General features: G+C 38.4%; 2 protein-coding genes across 4 annotated transcripts; one reads left to right on the top strand and one right to left on the bottom strand.

Moving 5' to 3' along the window:
- The first annotated feature begins 3,737 nt into the window (after positions 1 to 3,737).
- Positions 3,738 to 5,876, top strand: rplp2 (ribosomal protein, large P2). The gene is made up of 5 exons (XM_041034645.1): positions 3,738 to 3,831; positions 4,909 to 5,032; positions 5,116 to 5,164; positions 5,261 to 5,359; positions 5,756 to 5,876. The coding sequence occupies exons 2-5, from the start codon at positions 4,910 to 4,912 to the stop codon at positions 5,830 to 5,832; spliced, it is 348 nt and encodes a 115-aa protein (XP_040890579.1). The 5' UTR covers positions 3,738 to 3,831; position 4,909; the 3' UTR covers positions 5,833 to 5,876.
- A 2,144-nt stretch (positions 5,877 to 8,020) lies between these two features.
- On the bottom strand, positions 8,021 to 12,418 carry LOC121179686. Of its 3 annotated transcripts, none has more exons than XM_041034643.1 (6): positions 12,279 to 12,418; positions 10,663 to 11,279; positions 10,458 to 10,568; positions 10,026 to 10,087; positions 8,966 to 9,226; positions 8,021 to 8,703 (listed from the first exon to the last, which is right to left on the bottom strand). In XM_041034643.1, exons 2-6 carry the CDS (start codon positions 11,267 to 11,269, stop codon positions 8,665 to 8,667), a joined length of 1,080 nt encoding a protein of 359 aa, XP_040890577.1. In that variant the 5' UTR covers positions 11,270 to 11,279; positions 12,279 to 12,418; the 3' UTR covers positions 8,021 to 8,664. The 3 variants fall into 3 exon arrangements, with proteins under 3 accessions (XP_040890577.1, XP_040890576.1, XP_040890578.1); XM_041034642.1 differs by lacking the exon at positions 12,279 to 12,418 and adding an exon at positions 12,010 to 12,239; XM_041034644.1 differs by lacking the exon at positions 12,279 to 12,418 and adding an exon at positions 11,938 to 12,023.
- Positions 12,419 to 14,423: the final 2,005 nt, after the last annotated feature.

Here is a 14,423-nt window from a genome sequence, read left to right as displayed (position 1 = left end):
TGAGGACTGGAGTATATCTGTGTACACTGCTTACAGAGAGATGGTGCAGTAATGAGACTCGTGAGTTTGCGTAGTATTTGTAATATCAACCCATTCACATAGGCAACAAAGCACTTCACTAAGTCATGGAACAAATTACTTTGACTTATTTGTATTTCTTTGAGTCAGACCTTAAGAAACTGAGCTGGCAATCAAGGAAAAAATAATATCCCCGTCATTCTGCATTGTTTTGTTTTCACTCAACAATTCAATTTCACTCTTTCTTAACTGATTCATATTGAATTATAATATATATGTCACCATAATAAGTAATATAACAAACATTTCATGTTCAAAAAGCTTGTCTGTAAGTTCACCAGAATAAACATGCATGCTGCTTCGTTTAATATGCTAATCTTACTTCTCTTATTTCACATTTAAAATACTTTAAAGAAATTTTAAACAAGACTGAGAGTCCACAGCTCTGGCAGCAACTCTGAGTGCTTTGAGCTACATGCTAACACTATCAAAATGACAGTGCTATCATGCTGATACAAAGCAAGTATAATGTTTACTATGTTCACTTTCTCAGTTTATCATGTTAACATGCTAACATTTTACAGTTAGGACTGAATTAGTTTTCAGGTGTTTGGAGGTAAGTCAGTGCAATATTTCATGGCAATCTGTAAAACAGTTGTCGAGAGATTTCAGTTAAGAAATGGACTGATCGCCCAACATTGTTGAACAGAGCCGTGCAGCTATCAGGGCTAAAAATGAGATTAGATTTAGTACAAGGAATTAATTTGCAAATGCAGTTTGAGCATTCGTGTGAACAAAAGCATCAGATATAGAACGGCAAGATTTACTGAGTAATGATCAATAGAGAGTATAGTGTGTTCATGTTTCGCAGAAGACCATTCAATATATACGGAGAAGGGAAAAGACTCTGCCTGCTATGCAACAGTGAAGTCACTAAACTAAATGAAACAAAACTCTGGCAACATCAAGGCAATACAGCCATTAGTCTTCATCACAGGATGCAGGCACCTCTTTAGCTAATTCAGTTAGTTTAAGCCATATTTCAATAGCTACAGCAAATTGAAAAAAGGCTCTGAAGCATTTGAGTAAATTACCCACAGAGCATTCTGCTGAAGTGATTTATTCCTACCCTGAACACCCATGCTTCTGCTAAAGCTGTGTCAGTTCTGCTTTGTCATCAGTTTGACTTCTGTCTGGTTTCAGTCACACAACTTCCACTCCATACATAAAAAAGGGTTTAATATGGTTTAGAATATGTTTAAACCACCAGCTTTGTGTTGAATGCTTACAGCTCCAGAAAGATATTAATTCAACTAAGATATATATACATTCACCTGAAGGCATTCTGAGACTTGTAAAGTTGAATAATTTCACATGAACATACAAAACCTTCACCCTCTATCTCTCTGTCTCTGTCTGTCCATCCCTCACACACACGTCAATACGTATTTTACCATCTGTCACCTTCATCCGTGTTGAGGGATTTGAAACTGCTGAGTATGGTCTAATCCTTAGCCATCGTCTTAGTGAGTTAGGTGGCGAATAACCAATCTGGCATTTACTGCCTTTACACCACACACTGCTGTGGCTGGTGGCCTACCAGTACAAGCAGGTGTGGAGACAAAAAAGCCAAGAGTCTCCATTTTTTGTGTGTGTTTATGCTATCTATGCTGTCATCTAAGACTAATCTTCTGTGAGGTAAGATCTTTTGTATTCATGCCCAAGACAGCCGCAACAAATTTGTCAGGTTTCTGTCTGTACCTTGGTCTCTAAAAGAAATTATAATACTTAAATCATTTAAATATTCTCAGGGGACAAAAAGAAACTTTGCCGCACCAAGCCACTATAAAATGGCTGACACAGATGGAGCAGAGGCTGGCCAAGATCTGGAGGCTCCAGAGGAAGAGCTGGGTGACGAAGCCTTGATACACCTCAGTAAATACAGTGAAGCCCGGCGTGCACTACCTTGGGAGCAGTGGACCTTCCGAGAGAAGGCAAACTATTATATGGACCGCATCTTCCTCGGGTTATTGATAATTTTTTTCCTTATGCTAATGGGAGAGTTTGGCTATAAAATGTGGTATGTAACGAACGTGAAGAAGATTTCAGAGTTTGTGTCAGATTTGGTGATATTTGTGTTCAACTGGCTCTTCACACAGGAGAGGCAGGAGCAGCTAGCTGAATTGTAGTTTGACAATAGAGCAACTGTTAATCTATTCAGTATAACTAGCATTGCTATGTGGGATGATCACTCGATTGTGTTTTCTACAATGTTTTAGACGCATGTGGTATTACACGTGCCCAGTTAAGAATCCTTTCAAAGCTACATCTTGACTGGAGATACAGTAATGTTTGAATGATTTGTGAGCTTTATTTTTGATGTTGACCTAATGGAAATAAAGACTGTATGCAGTTACCCAAATCATTGTTCTGTCCTACAATATACTCAACACAAGATTTATAGCATCCCCACCCTTTGGTCGCTGTCCTTCATTTGTGCCTTTTTATAGCCTTTATTTAACACATTGTGCTTTCCCAGTTTTATTCTAAATAAAATGTATTTAATTTTGGTTAGGAGCAGATACAGAATGTATGATATTGGCACACAATGTACACTTCGAAATTCAAAGCATTTGAGAGACAATTAAAAGATACCGGTGGTCATGGGGTTAAACTGAGCTATGATAAGTTATGATACAGGAAAAAAAAAGTTTTTATATCCCTCCTTCATTGGAGATAATTTGATTGAGAGGGTGTTCAAAAAATGTTAATTTGTATAGTAAATACATAAAGTAGTAGTAAATGTATGCAGCCAAATGAGCCATTGTTTTACCTAAGATGGTGAATATTTTTCCTCCAGCACCTTGTTAAAATCCATCAAAATAGCTGAAATGAACATTTTCTGACAATGATTATTTTCACAAATATTCATTTGGTCAGTAAAATGTCAGAAAGTGGCGACAGTGTGACAGTTTGCAAGAGCCCAAGTTGACATATTCAAATTGCTTACAAAACCCAAAGATATTCAGATTACTATGAAAGAAAATGGGGAAAATTCTCTTCAGCTTAATGATGATTTGAAAAGCAGTAATGGGGGAATTATGGATCGATTATCAACATAGCTGCTGACTGATTTTCTCAGTTAATTCACTGATCATTTCAGCTGTAAACGATGGACTTAGCTAGTTACACTGTTGTTAAACTCAGCCAATGTAAGAAAGGTCTTCTTTAGTTATTTGTGGTGTATTACAAATTACAGCAGGTTTTAACACGCTTCTAGTTGAGATATGTGTTGTCACACTGTTCTTTTCAGTTTAGATTTTGTAAAACCCAAAATAATCCATCTCCTTTCAGAGGAAGAGAAATATATGTCCTGACATTTAGTGGCTAAAATGGACAGTTTTGCAGAAATTTGGACCTGCTTGTTTAGGGTTTCAAAAACAGTTCTGTTGATTATTAATCCCCCAATCCAACAGAACTTTACTAAAGTCAACACAATGACAACAATGACAGGGTGATGACATGAAATAGAAATTTCACAGACAAGCTAAATAAGGTAACTTGTAAGTTAAACATATTAACAGAGTATAAAAATAAAGATAAACCTGAGATATAATAGTGATAATTGTATTGATGGTAATAAAAACAATACATACTGGTAATGTGTTCAGCGTAATGCTGACGTATGTGTCTGTCAGCAAAATGGACCAATGAAAACGACGCACTCCATCCTTCCGCACACTCTGGTAACGCCCCCTCCTTCTTCCGGATTTCCTAGCGTGACCGACGTTTCGTGTCTGTTTAGACTTAAAAGTAAGTCAAAATTTCAGGATTTTAAACTGTGTGTGTAACGACCAGTCGGTTTATCGCGGTGTTTTTAATACGAGACGTACAGTACGGTTGCTTTTAATAAGTGATAAACGTGGCGCTGCCGGAGTAGAGTCACAGTACCAATGGAGGACAGGCAGTGCAACACTGGGCGCCATGCTGCCTCCGTTAGCTCTGAATCACAGTTAACACGGTGTGCTACGGCTGCAGAGGCTGGTGCAACAGCTGTTGACGGGGAAATACAAAGCCTAACACGTGTCTTTTTTATTCTTGTCCTCCTGCCCGTGTGCGATGGAGGGTCAACAGCATTTTAGTATGCGACAAACTAATGCTAACGTTAGCTAAGCTAAAGTCAGCTGGGCTCCTGCCAAGCAGATTTGCTCATTTGTTGTAAGACTACCACAATCTTTAGACGTTTTACAGTAATTTGAAGTACCTACTGTTATTATTATGCTTGAGTTCTGCATGCTTAGCCGTGTTTACTTCATGTACGTGCAACATAGTAACATCCTGTGATTGGTAAAGTTAAAAATAAACCTACCGTGTGGGGATAACGGCATGTCAGCCTCCTAGTGGTGACAATGAGCTACAAGAGGGGGAAATCTGTCAACGACAGGATACTATTGCACTGGATCCCTTATAGAATACAGAAATGTGTACACGTTATTTACAAAAATACAATAATCACACATTATTAAGTTCAAAATAGTTGTGGTCACGGTTACTCTCCATACCACAGTTTGGTTTGCAAAAAAAAAAATAATAATAATCTTCATATAAAATACTATAATGTTGATGCATAAAAGTTTTGAATATTTTAGTTTTGGGACTATGTTGCTATTTTGGTGCATTTTATAGACCAAACCATTAGTTGAGAAAATATTATTGTTTTGTCAGTGAAATGTCAGAAAATAGAGAAAAGGCTGGACAACAAAGTACCAGCAGGTTTAACACATGAATGCTGTTGTTTTACTCTCCCAGACTTTGCGTCAATGTTGCGTAACTTGGAAAGTCACACGCAAATTGTTCACCTGTCATTTTGTGTCTCTTCTGTCCATACAGAATGCGTTACGTGGCCGCTTACCTCCTGGCTGTGCTCGGTGGAAACACCAGCCCCTCTGCAAAGGACATCAAGGCCATCTTGGGCAGCGTAGGAATTGAGGCCGATGACGAACGCTTGAACAAGGTATGTCATTTTAACAACAGTCTCAAAAACTGTTCGGGTTCTTTTCCAGTGAAGATGCTTTCTGAAGTTAAATCTCTTTGCAGGTCATTAGTGAGCTGAATGGAAAAGACATCAATGAAGTCATGAACTCAGGTAAAGGCCCATGAATGAACACAAGTAAATGATTTTGAGATGTTATTTATGGAAAATGGCTAAAAATTGTATTCCTTTCCTTTTTTTTTCCCGCAGGCCTCTCAAAGTTAGCCTCTGTACCAGCAGGTGGTGCTGTGGCGGCTCCAGCCGCTGCTGCAGCTGGAGCCGGTGGAGCTGGGGCTGCGCCTGCTGCTGGTACGTATTATATACCCCCTCATTCTTAGCTTAATTAGATAAATGAATGTTTTCAGTCCCTGGAGATTCGTTTGAAGTTCAAAATTTTATTCTTACACATTCATAGGATTTACATTTCGTCATAGTATTTACATTTCGTCATAGTATTTACATTTCTATTGACATGTAAATACTGTGACGAAATGTAAATACTATGAATGTGTAAGAATGAAATTTAGAATAAAATTTACATTTACATTTCAATAGAAATGTAAATACTATGACGAAATGTAAATACTATGACGCCCACTTAAGTTAATTGGTAGTCACATTTATCAGTCCTAAAACAAAGTCAACTGAACTGGAATTCTGTGAAGCTGTTGTATTGACTGTTGTCTTTATCTGTCTCGTTTCCAGCGGAAGAGAAAAAGGAAGAGAAGAAAGAGGAATCAGAAGAGTCAGATGAAGATATGGGTTTTGGACTCTTTGATTAATCTGTCTTCTCCGTGTACAAAAAGCAATAAAAATGTAAAAGGTTTACACAAATCACATTGTCTTTTTGTCCTTTGATTGGTTTAAAATAGATCTATGAAATTATGAATGCGTGCAGGTAATTATTCCCACAGACGGACATTAAGTGTGTTCTAGAAATAAATCGTCTGGCATTCAGGGCTTGATGTTGAAATCAGTTTTGTTGTCTGCTAAAAATAGTCAAGACTGGGACACCCGTCATCATTAGGCAATCAAGACCCTGCATGTGGTCAGTCTGCCCGGCTGTTGTCCAGATAAGTGAAACCACATAATGGCACAGGCTTAAAGTGACAAGCAGTGATCCAAACACAAAGGGTAGCCACACCATCAAAACTCAAAACAGGTTTGGAACTCGCTGTCACTCCACAGTTGACTTACAATGTTAGTTATTATTTTGTGTATTTAATGACGGTGGAAAAGTTTGATTCGAATAGGTGTTTGTTTTTACTTTTCTGGGTAAGACCAAAGACTTCCTGCTTCATCCAGACAATAGTGCAGTACTAAGTGTGTTCCATTTGTAATTTTTCAGTTGTGCTTGCAATAAACTGTCTGACCACCATTTTATGGTCAGACAGTTTACAGATTTAACATCATGTCCAGCTCTGCAAAGACAGAGTGCAGTTAAAACATCTTTGGTCAGGTTATTGGCAAACTGTTGTGAAACAGGTACAACTTCACAAATTCATAGATCATGCAAATGGTAAACATTTCTCAAGCAAGGATGCAGTGCAAGTTACAGTGTCCACAATAGATGTTTCTCACTGTAAAAGAAACTGGCATTTGCCAGACAGGTTTAACTCATAAAATAAATAATGGCCGCTGTCGAGAGTCAGGGTCCGGATGCAGTGCGTGTAGAGACGCTACTGTGCAACAGAGCTGTCATTAGTGTTATGAATTACTCCTGTGCTTTCCCTCCTCTGAGTCAGGACTGCTGTGTAAAAAGGTTTATCATAGTCGTAGTCGTGTTGAGCCAGAACTCTTAGCCTCCTAGTGTGCATATGAGGTGTGAGTCATCAGTCACATCACAATTCATCTTTTGTACTTTAATTTTTATTCAGCTTTGATTGTGAAACAGCAGATTTAGTCACTGAACTTGTCCGTGCTGTTTAGTAATCCTTGAAAGAAACGTGACCTTAATGTTTGCACTACCTGCCTCTTTTCATGTGTTGTTTTTGTCTTACCTCATAGTAACCTGAATTTGGGTCAACGAATAAAGAAAGTTGAGCTTTAGACATGACTTTTGCTAAGAGGAAAATAAACGAAAAATTATGTGAACCTTAAGGATTACGAGACATGATTTGGCTTCACGTTTCACATTGACACCAATTAGATTTACAGCAGGGCTTTCATGTGTAACAAGGACTGCTGTTTTCATCAAGTTGTTCCTTCATCATTTTCTCTATGTGCCTCTTGTGTATATGAGTGCATGTGTTGCATAGCACTGTGCTGCACAAAACTCCCCTGTGAGCCCATTAGTTCTGACAGGATATTTGGGGCGGTCTTTTGTTTTGTCCCCTGCCTGCAGGGGAACCTGTTCCACAGGTGAGAGCCATCACGGCATGTTTTAACCATACAACTGACAGCCTGTCACATTCCATCTCATTATTACCTGGCAGCCTCTGTGCAGGGAGTCTATTACGGATGCTGTTAACAATCTCTGCAGTATTCTTAATATGCATGAACACATTTGTAATCGCAGTAAAGCCATTTTTACTTCCCATGTACATGAACATTGAACAGTGCGTGTGGTTGCAGCAGTTATTGCCTTCACGTTAATTTCAAGTCTCAGTTGTTGCATGGAATATGTTTTTTTTTTTTTTTAATTCATGTTTCCATGCAACAAGCTGTTGTGTCTACTGGTCAGGAGGTATGTGATAAGACTAGAGAAGGTGTGGCAGAATTGAGGTTAATTACTCCACCTTTCCATGCCTTATCTTACCTTAACTCCCAGAGCAGTGCTTCCCAACCTTTTACGTGGACGAGGAACAGTAGATTACTTGGAATAAAACTGTCTCACCTTGATGATTGTTTTCCTCGTGGCTGAGAGTGCCATTAGTGAGGCCTGTCTTAGCAAGTCTTGATTTTGTACTGCTTTATTTCCTGCGAAGAGTTACATGGTTATGAAGTTCAGTTACCAAAGAATACATGTTCGACAGTGATATATATTTTATTTTCATGTTAAAGAAATAGAAAGTTATATGTTATGTATCTTTGTATCTATGAATGCCAGCACTCATATCAATAAACTTTAACAATCATTTCACATTTAAGACTCGTTTTAAATCCTTGAAATGTAAGAAACATATTGCACAGACTTGTCTAGCTTATATACATCAAAAAATATTTCATTGCTCTTTCGTATTACTATAAATGACAAAAAGTATCTCACTTAATTTTCGATTCATTGAAAGAGCACCATGTTTAGCCATTTAGCCACCATTTTTAGTGTCAATAGCAGAACCAGCTTTGTGTGATTCTGAAATATTGCAACATGTTGTAAGACTGTGCTTACTTTTTAAGTTGATCCTCCATGTGAAGGGGACCATTCAACATTTCACCTTAGAAAAACACAAATTCAAATCCACCAAGACCATTTAACTGGTTTTTCACACATTACACAAGCATCCTAACATAAAATGGTTTCGGTGTAAAAGCGAAAATGTTAACATTTTAAAAATGTTTGTAAAGGGAACTGATGCTTGCCACACATCTTTAACGACATCTGTGGCGCTGAGAACAGTTGAAGAGCAAAGGTTTCACTTGCAACAGTGGTTTTATGCTTGTATGGAAATTCCTCAGTCATCACAGTCGGACCATGGATGATCTGTACATGCCTGCAAAAGAGAAGAAAGGGGTTTTGAACCAAACCTCGTGGTGTCCTGGTTCTTCTCCGTGACTGCTGGATTAGACATGTACTGATATTCTCCACATTTAAATATATTAAAGGCAAAGAGCAGTGACAATTCCAATTAAAACTTTTGGGAGAACTGATTCAGTAAGCTTACACATGGGGCAAATAACATATGAAGAACACAACAGCTGTCTATTTCTTGTTTAGTTAAGTGTTCTCCTCTCCTCCTTTTGCATGATTATTACCTGTTTGTATTCAAATCGGTCCTGTAGATAACGGTTCCCCAGGCCAGTAATATGACCTATATTCTGTCTGGAGAGCCCTGCTATCCTGGCTGTAAAGTCGAGTGTAAAGGCCAGCTTGACCAGCTCAGGTGCTGTTGGAAGGACGGTGGGAGGACTGTGGATCGGTGTTGCTTCTTTTTCTAGATAAGCGTCAGCCAGCTTCTGGAAGGAAGAGTACGACATTCGCTGGAAGAAGTTGTTCAGGGTGGGGTTGTCTTTCAGCTGGAGAGGTAAGTAGAAGAAGGCTGTCAGTGACTGCAGTGTACCTTGACCTGCTGGGGATTTACTGATTACAAGCATTCATGGTAAAAGTAAAAATCCAGTCCTAATTACACATATATTCTTTTTACAATCACATAAGATAAAGTAAAGAAGCAAATGACAATTAAGTTGCTTTACCCTATATATGTTATAGCATTTTCACTGAAGTACTAATATTAAATGATTCATTTTCTGTGGACTGACTCATCGTTGCAGCCCTACGCTGTATTAACAAACATTGATGTAGGACAGTCACATTACATGCCGTGTTTTGCACAGCAGCACTCATAATTCACTGTCTAAAACTTTTCTCACGCTTGCTCTTTTAACACTTTGGCTATTATTAGCACTACAGCAAAGCACTGTCACTGAACTTTTCAGGAAGCTTTGTGAGGAACAGAAAATATTCAACTCATTCACAGGATGGTTGAGGAAATTAAAAATAACTCACCGAGTACCACACAATGAAGATGTACAACTATATATATATGTGTGTGTGTCTATATGTATATATGTATGTATATATAAATGTGGCTTCACCCTTTAACATGAAGTCATAGTTTGGAGTTTGTACTTTCTATTACTTGACTTTATGGCACTTTTATGGTTTATTTATATGCTTTTACTTTCTGTTGAAGCTGCTGAGCCAACTCTCACAAACCTGCTTGTTAAAAATACTTAAGATGTAACCTTGATCTGATTAATTCCTTAATAATCAACCATTAGACCATGTCAGAAGCATGCAGCAGTGAATACCGACCTTGTCTTCTATGGCATCACCCTGCTCCTTTGTCAAAGCAATGATCCTGTTGATTACTTCGTCTGAGACAAAACCAAAAGCAAGTATAATCAACATGCAGAACAACTCATGATGCCAGGATGTGTTTTTATAATATAGTTACAGGGCTTAGATATGAGTGGATATTAATCCCATTTTAGAGTAGAATAATGTGTAACATACATAGATGCACAACAAATAGGATGATAATAAATTCTGCAAGTTGACAAACTCAACAAAACTTCCATAAACTATCTTTAGCAGAGAAACACTGTTTATTGTGCATTAATTGTATTACTTTTGTTGTCTTTTACCAAATTTGCTTCCAATACTAGCTATTTTAAATTGTTTAAAGACTCTTTGTTTTTGCATTTCATGGTGGTGAAATGAGCATAAAGAGAAACTGTTTCTTACCATCTGAGAGCAGTGGAACTTCCTCTTTTACTTTCACCTCATGAACAATTTTTTCCAGTTCCTCTGAAACTTTCTCATAGTACGAGTACGTCGGTTCTACACTGACAACAGCTGCAAAGAAACATTCATTTGTCATTTTACACTGTTTTCACACATGTCACACATACAGTTCATTAATCCAGTCAAGTTCAATCCCCAAATTTACCTTCAAATTCAGTGATGTCAGCAGGGTTGAGATCTTTACCAAGTTTATTTGGTTTTCTCAGAGATAGCCCTCTGGAGAGCTTTCTTCTCAAGGACTTTTTTCTCATGGTCTTCTTCTTTTGTGAAGGGACTGGAGCTGTTGGCAGGCAGGTGGTCGCAGCATCAGAGACCTCTTCTTCTGTGGGGTTCGTGGGCATCTCTGAGGGACCGTCCGTCTCATCTTTGTCCTCATTACTCTTCCGAGAGAAAAAGCCAAATACATTTTTCCAAAATGAAGGTTTCTTGTTCTTCTTTGTTTTTTTGGTGGGTTTCTCTGATTCTTTAGGACGTGTTTCAGGCTGATTTGTGGGAGGTTCCACCTCAGGAACTATATCAGCTGGACTGTTATTTATACCCTCTGCCAGGTGAAGGGAAGGGTCGCTGGAATGTCGTCTTTGCTTTTTTATCACCCACTTTTCTTTCCTCTCACCACTCTTATTCCCCAGCGTCCCATCATTCAGGCTGAGGCTGCGCTTGACATAAACCTCCAGCAGACGGACTGTGTCCTTGTGAGGCACTGAAATCAACTGGCCGTTACTGGGCCTTTGTTTTTCTGTTTGCATGTCCATGGTAGGATCACTACGGGAAGAAGAAAACAACATCACACACGCAATAGGCTATTCGATTGTTATGCATTGAACTTTCACTTTCAGTCAGAAATCACTGGGCCCAATGCTTGGACCACATTAAGAATATAATCATCTGGTTAATTGGTAATGAAAATAACCATCGGCTGAAGCCATGAACTCCATCACAGCTGTAATTAACAATGATTTCCATTACCAGTTAACCTGCCAATTACTTTCTTGTGTAATCAATACATTATTTGATCCATTAAATGGCAGAAAAAAAGAGACAAAACATCCATCACAATTGTCCAAAGCCCATGTTGACTTATTCAAATTGCTTGTTTACCGGACTAACAGTCACAAACCCAAAGGCATTCAAAGCAAGACACCACTGTATTTTCGCTGCATCAAAAATGATTTAAACCATCAATACGTTATCAAAACAGCAGTTCATTTCAATTACTGGCTGCGCATCTCAGCCTTTAAATGACATATATGTAGAGAGAAATACATGTTTTTTACACTTTACTTATTTATTAGGTGGAACACAAAGAGTCTTATTCAATTTTATTCTAATCTATTGCACGTCGGTGGATTTTGGAGCTGCAGAAATGAATAAGCGCTTTCACACACTAAAAAGTCAAAAGAACAGGAAGAACTATACAGACCAAAAGGTAGAAGTTGCTATAGCTGTGGTAATTTAATGTCCCAGACTACAGCTGCGGTGTCTGTGGACTCACCTCGTCTCCTTCCGTCAGTAGTCGTTGAAGAGATCCGTGTCTCTGACCGCTTGTTATTGAATGCGTGTGACTCGCAGCGGGTTGGGTTTAAAGAAGTTACCTGTCGCCTAAAGGGACTCTCCAAAGTGCGAGTACCTGCTCACATACTTCGCCCATGTTTGGACACGTCCCTCTCCCCCCTCCCTCACCTGTAGCCGCCTACCGTCATCATTTTTTACAGAAAAGAAAGAGAGAGAGAGTGGGCGGAGGGCTGAAATAAAAAAAATCACCTGTCGTCCTGGTTTACATGTGACTCTGCTCACGTCAGGTTGAGCGCTTGTTTACGGTTTCACCGTCGCTCTCGGTTCAGTTTTGCGTGCCTCCTCTGATAGTTTTCCCCGGCTTTTTACATTTTACAGGAAGAAAAGGCTTGAGTTGATTTCCGCAAAGAGGCCGTCTCTGAGGAGAAACGTGATGTGCGCCGCCTGCGTTGAAATGTTAGAAACGCGTTTTTAGGCCGTTATGAGATATTAGAAATGATACCAAAGTCTACAGTGGAGTAAGGTTGCTATAAAGCCACTTTGCAGGACAGTAACACAGATATTATTATAGATGGGAATCCCATCGATCTATGTTATACAGCACTGCTTCCCAAACCTTTACACTTATGTCCCCTTAAAATGAACCTTTGGCCCAGGTTTAATCCAGGTTTAATAAACTCAGTTTCATTGGCAGGTGCACTGATTTCAGTGACTTAAGGCTAAATAACAAACACCCCTCTGTATAATTTAATAAACTTCAACATCATTACAAACTATATCATTCAAAAACTACCATACTTCTAAATCACACTTGTCTAAAACAGTTTCAACAAAAACCGATTATTATATTCTTCATGAAAGTAGGATTTCTTGCAGCAGTATTCTACTGCTTTAGCCTTACCTATAATGAACTGGCAGCTCAGTGTATATCTGAGTCATGACCAGTCAAAAAAAAACAAAAACAAAAGCAAAAGTGATTTTCCATTTTTAAATAAATCATTTTAGAGACTAGAAAGGGTATAGCAATCCAGTACTTCTCAACAAGATGGAACATAATTCTGTGTGGGAGTAACATGTTTGTATTTCTCTTTTAGTTCTTTAATTATCATGTAATTATCATAATTCAGAGATTTGAGGCTCTTAACAATAATAATAATACTAATCATATGGCTAGTTAGTATTCTTATTTTTTTAACAGGAAAGGTTTTAAATATCCATGTTTCAAAGGTCATGGTTGTATTGCGCTGTATGTACAGCCCATATCAGCTCATCATTGTTTTCACCTTTGTAATTTTGTTAATCATTTACTCCTGAACAACCTGTTATGACTTCATCTCACACAGTTTCCCCAGGTTATGTAATTACTACTTTTTCTTAGTTTGCAGACAGCCATGAGTTGGGATTGGCCTGAAACACAGCTTGTACGAAATGTGGTGAAAGCTTTCCAGGAAGTATTTGTGAGCAAAGTAAAACAACTCTCCTTCATCCGCAGGAGATAATTTCCCTGTTGAACAGAAACTTTTATGAGCAGTGCATCTGACTTCATGAGTAATCTCTTATCTGGCTTGTTTACTGGAAACATGAAACGTGTGACCTAAAGCAACTTGCTTAAATTACTGGGTAACTGTCCAGTGGTGGAACTGGTTTTAGAGTTTAAAACAAACCAAACAGCTTCTTGTATCTGTCCTGCATTATCTGGAGACTCTACAGCAGCCCAATGAGTAGTTTGGGATTAATTTGATTATTATCAGCCTTCAGTGACCTTGTGACCATGATTGGTCTACCTATCTCTTCATCACATTGCTGATTCATTAAGGAAACACAGGGTTTAAATCTGACTAGTATACTTATGTACACATTGTTCGAATTACACAACAAATTGCATGGTTACACAGCTCAAAACCTATGCTTCCAGAGATACTAAATATATAAACTTTAACTCTGGGAAAATATGTATATAATGATCTGCGTGAAATCTAGAATATTTCTATGTGATGTTATGGTGCAGCTGTGAGAAACAGGGAGTCCTGGGTTTGAATGCTTCACACAGTGTGAACATTATACTGCTTCCAAGAAGAGCTGTAACACGACGAGACAGTCGTTAAACAGTGTTGGAATAAGATGGGTTTTCAAAGTTTAATGCCACTTAAACTGTTGTTTTCTGACAGAAAAGATAATAGATCTATAATTATCCCGGAGAATTAAAAATAATGCTCTCAGTATGTGAGCCAACATGTTTACACAGAAGCTAATAAACTAGGGAAAACCTTTTACCAGTTTGCTTTTGTGTAGTACCACCATAAAGCCACAAGGTGTCATTCTAAACACTGTGAAATAGCTTCTGACCGCTTTCTCCATGGTGCAAAATATCATATCCTGTGCCTACGTCCTGTG

The sequence above is a fragment of the Toxotes jaculatrix genome, chromosome 3 (assembly GCF_017976425.1).
Source record: "Toxotes jaculatrix isolate fToxJac2 chromosome 3, fToxJac2.pri, whole genome shotgun sequence".
Lineage (NCBI taxonomy): Eukaryota > Metazoa > Chordata > Actinopteri > Toxotidae > Toxotes > Toxotes jaculatrix.
This window is presented reverse-complemented; position numbering and strand designations above follow the sequence as displayed.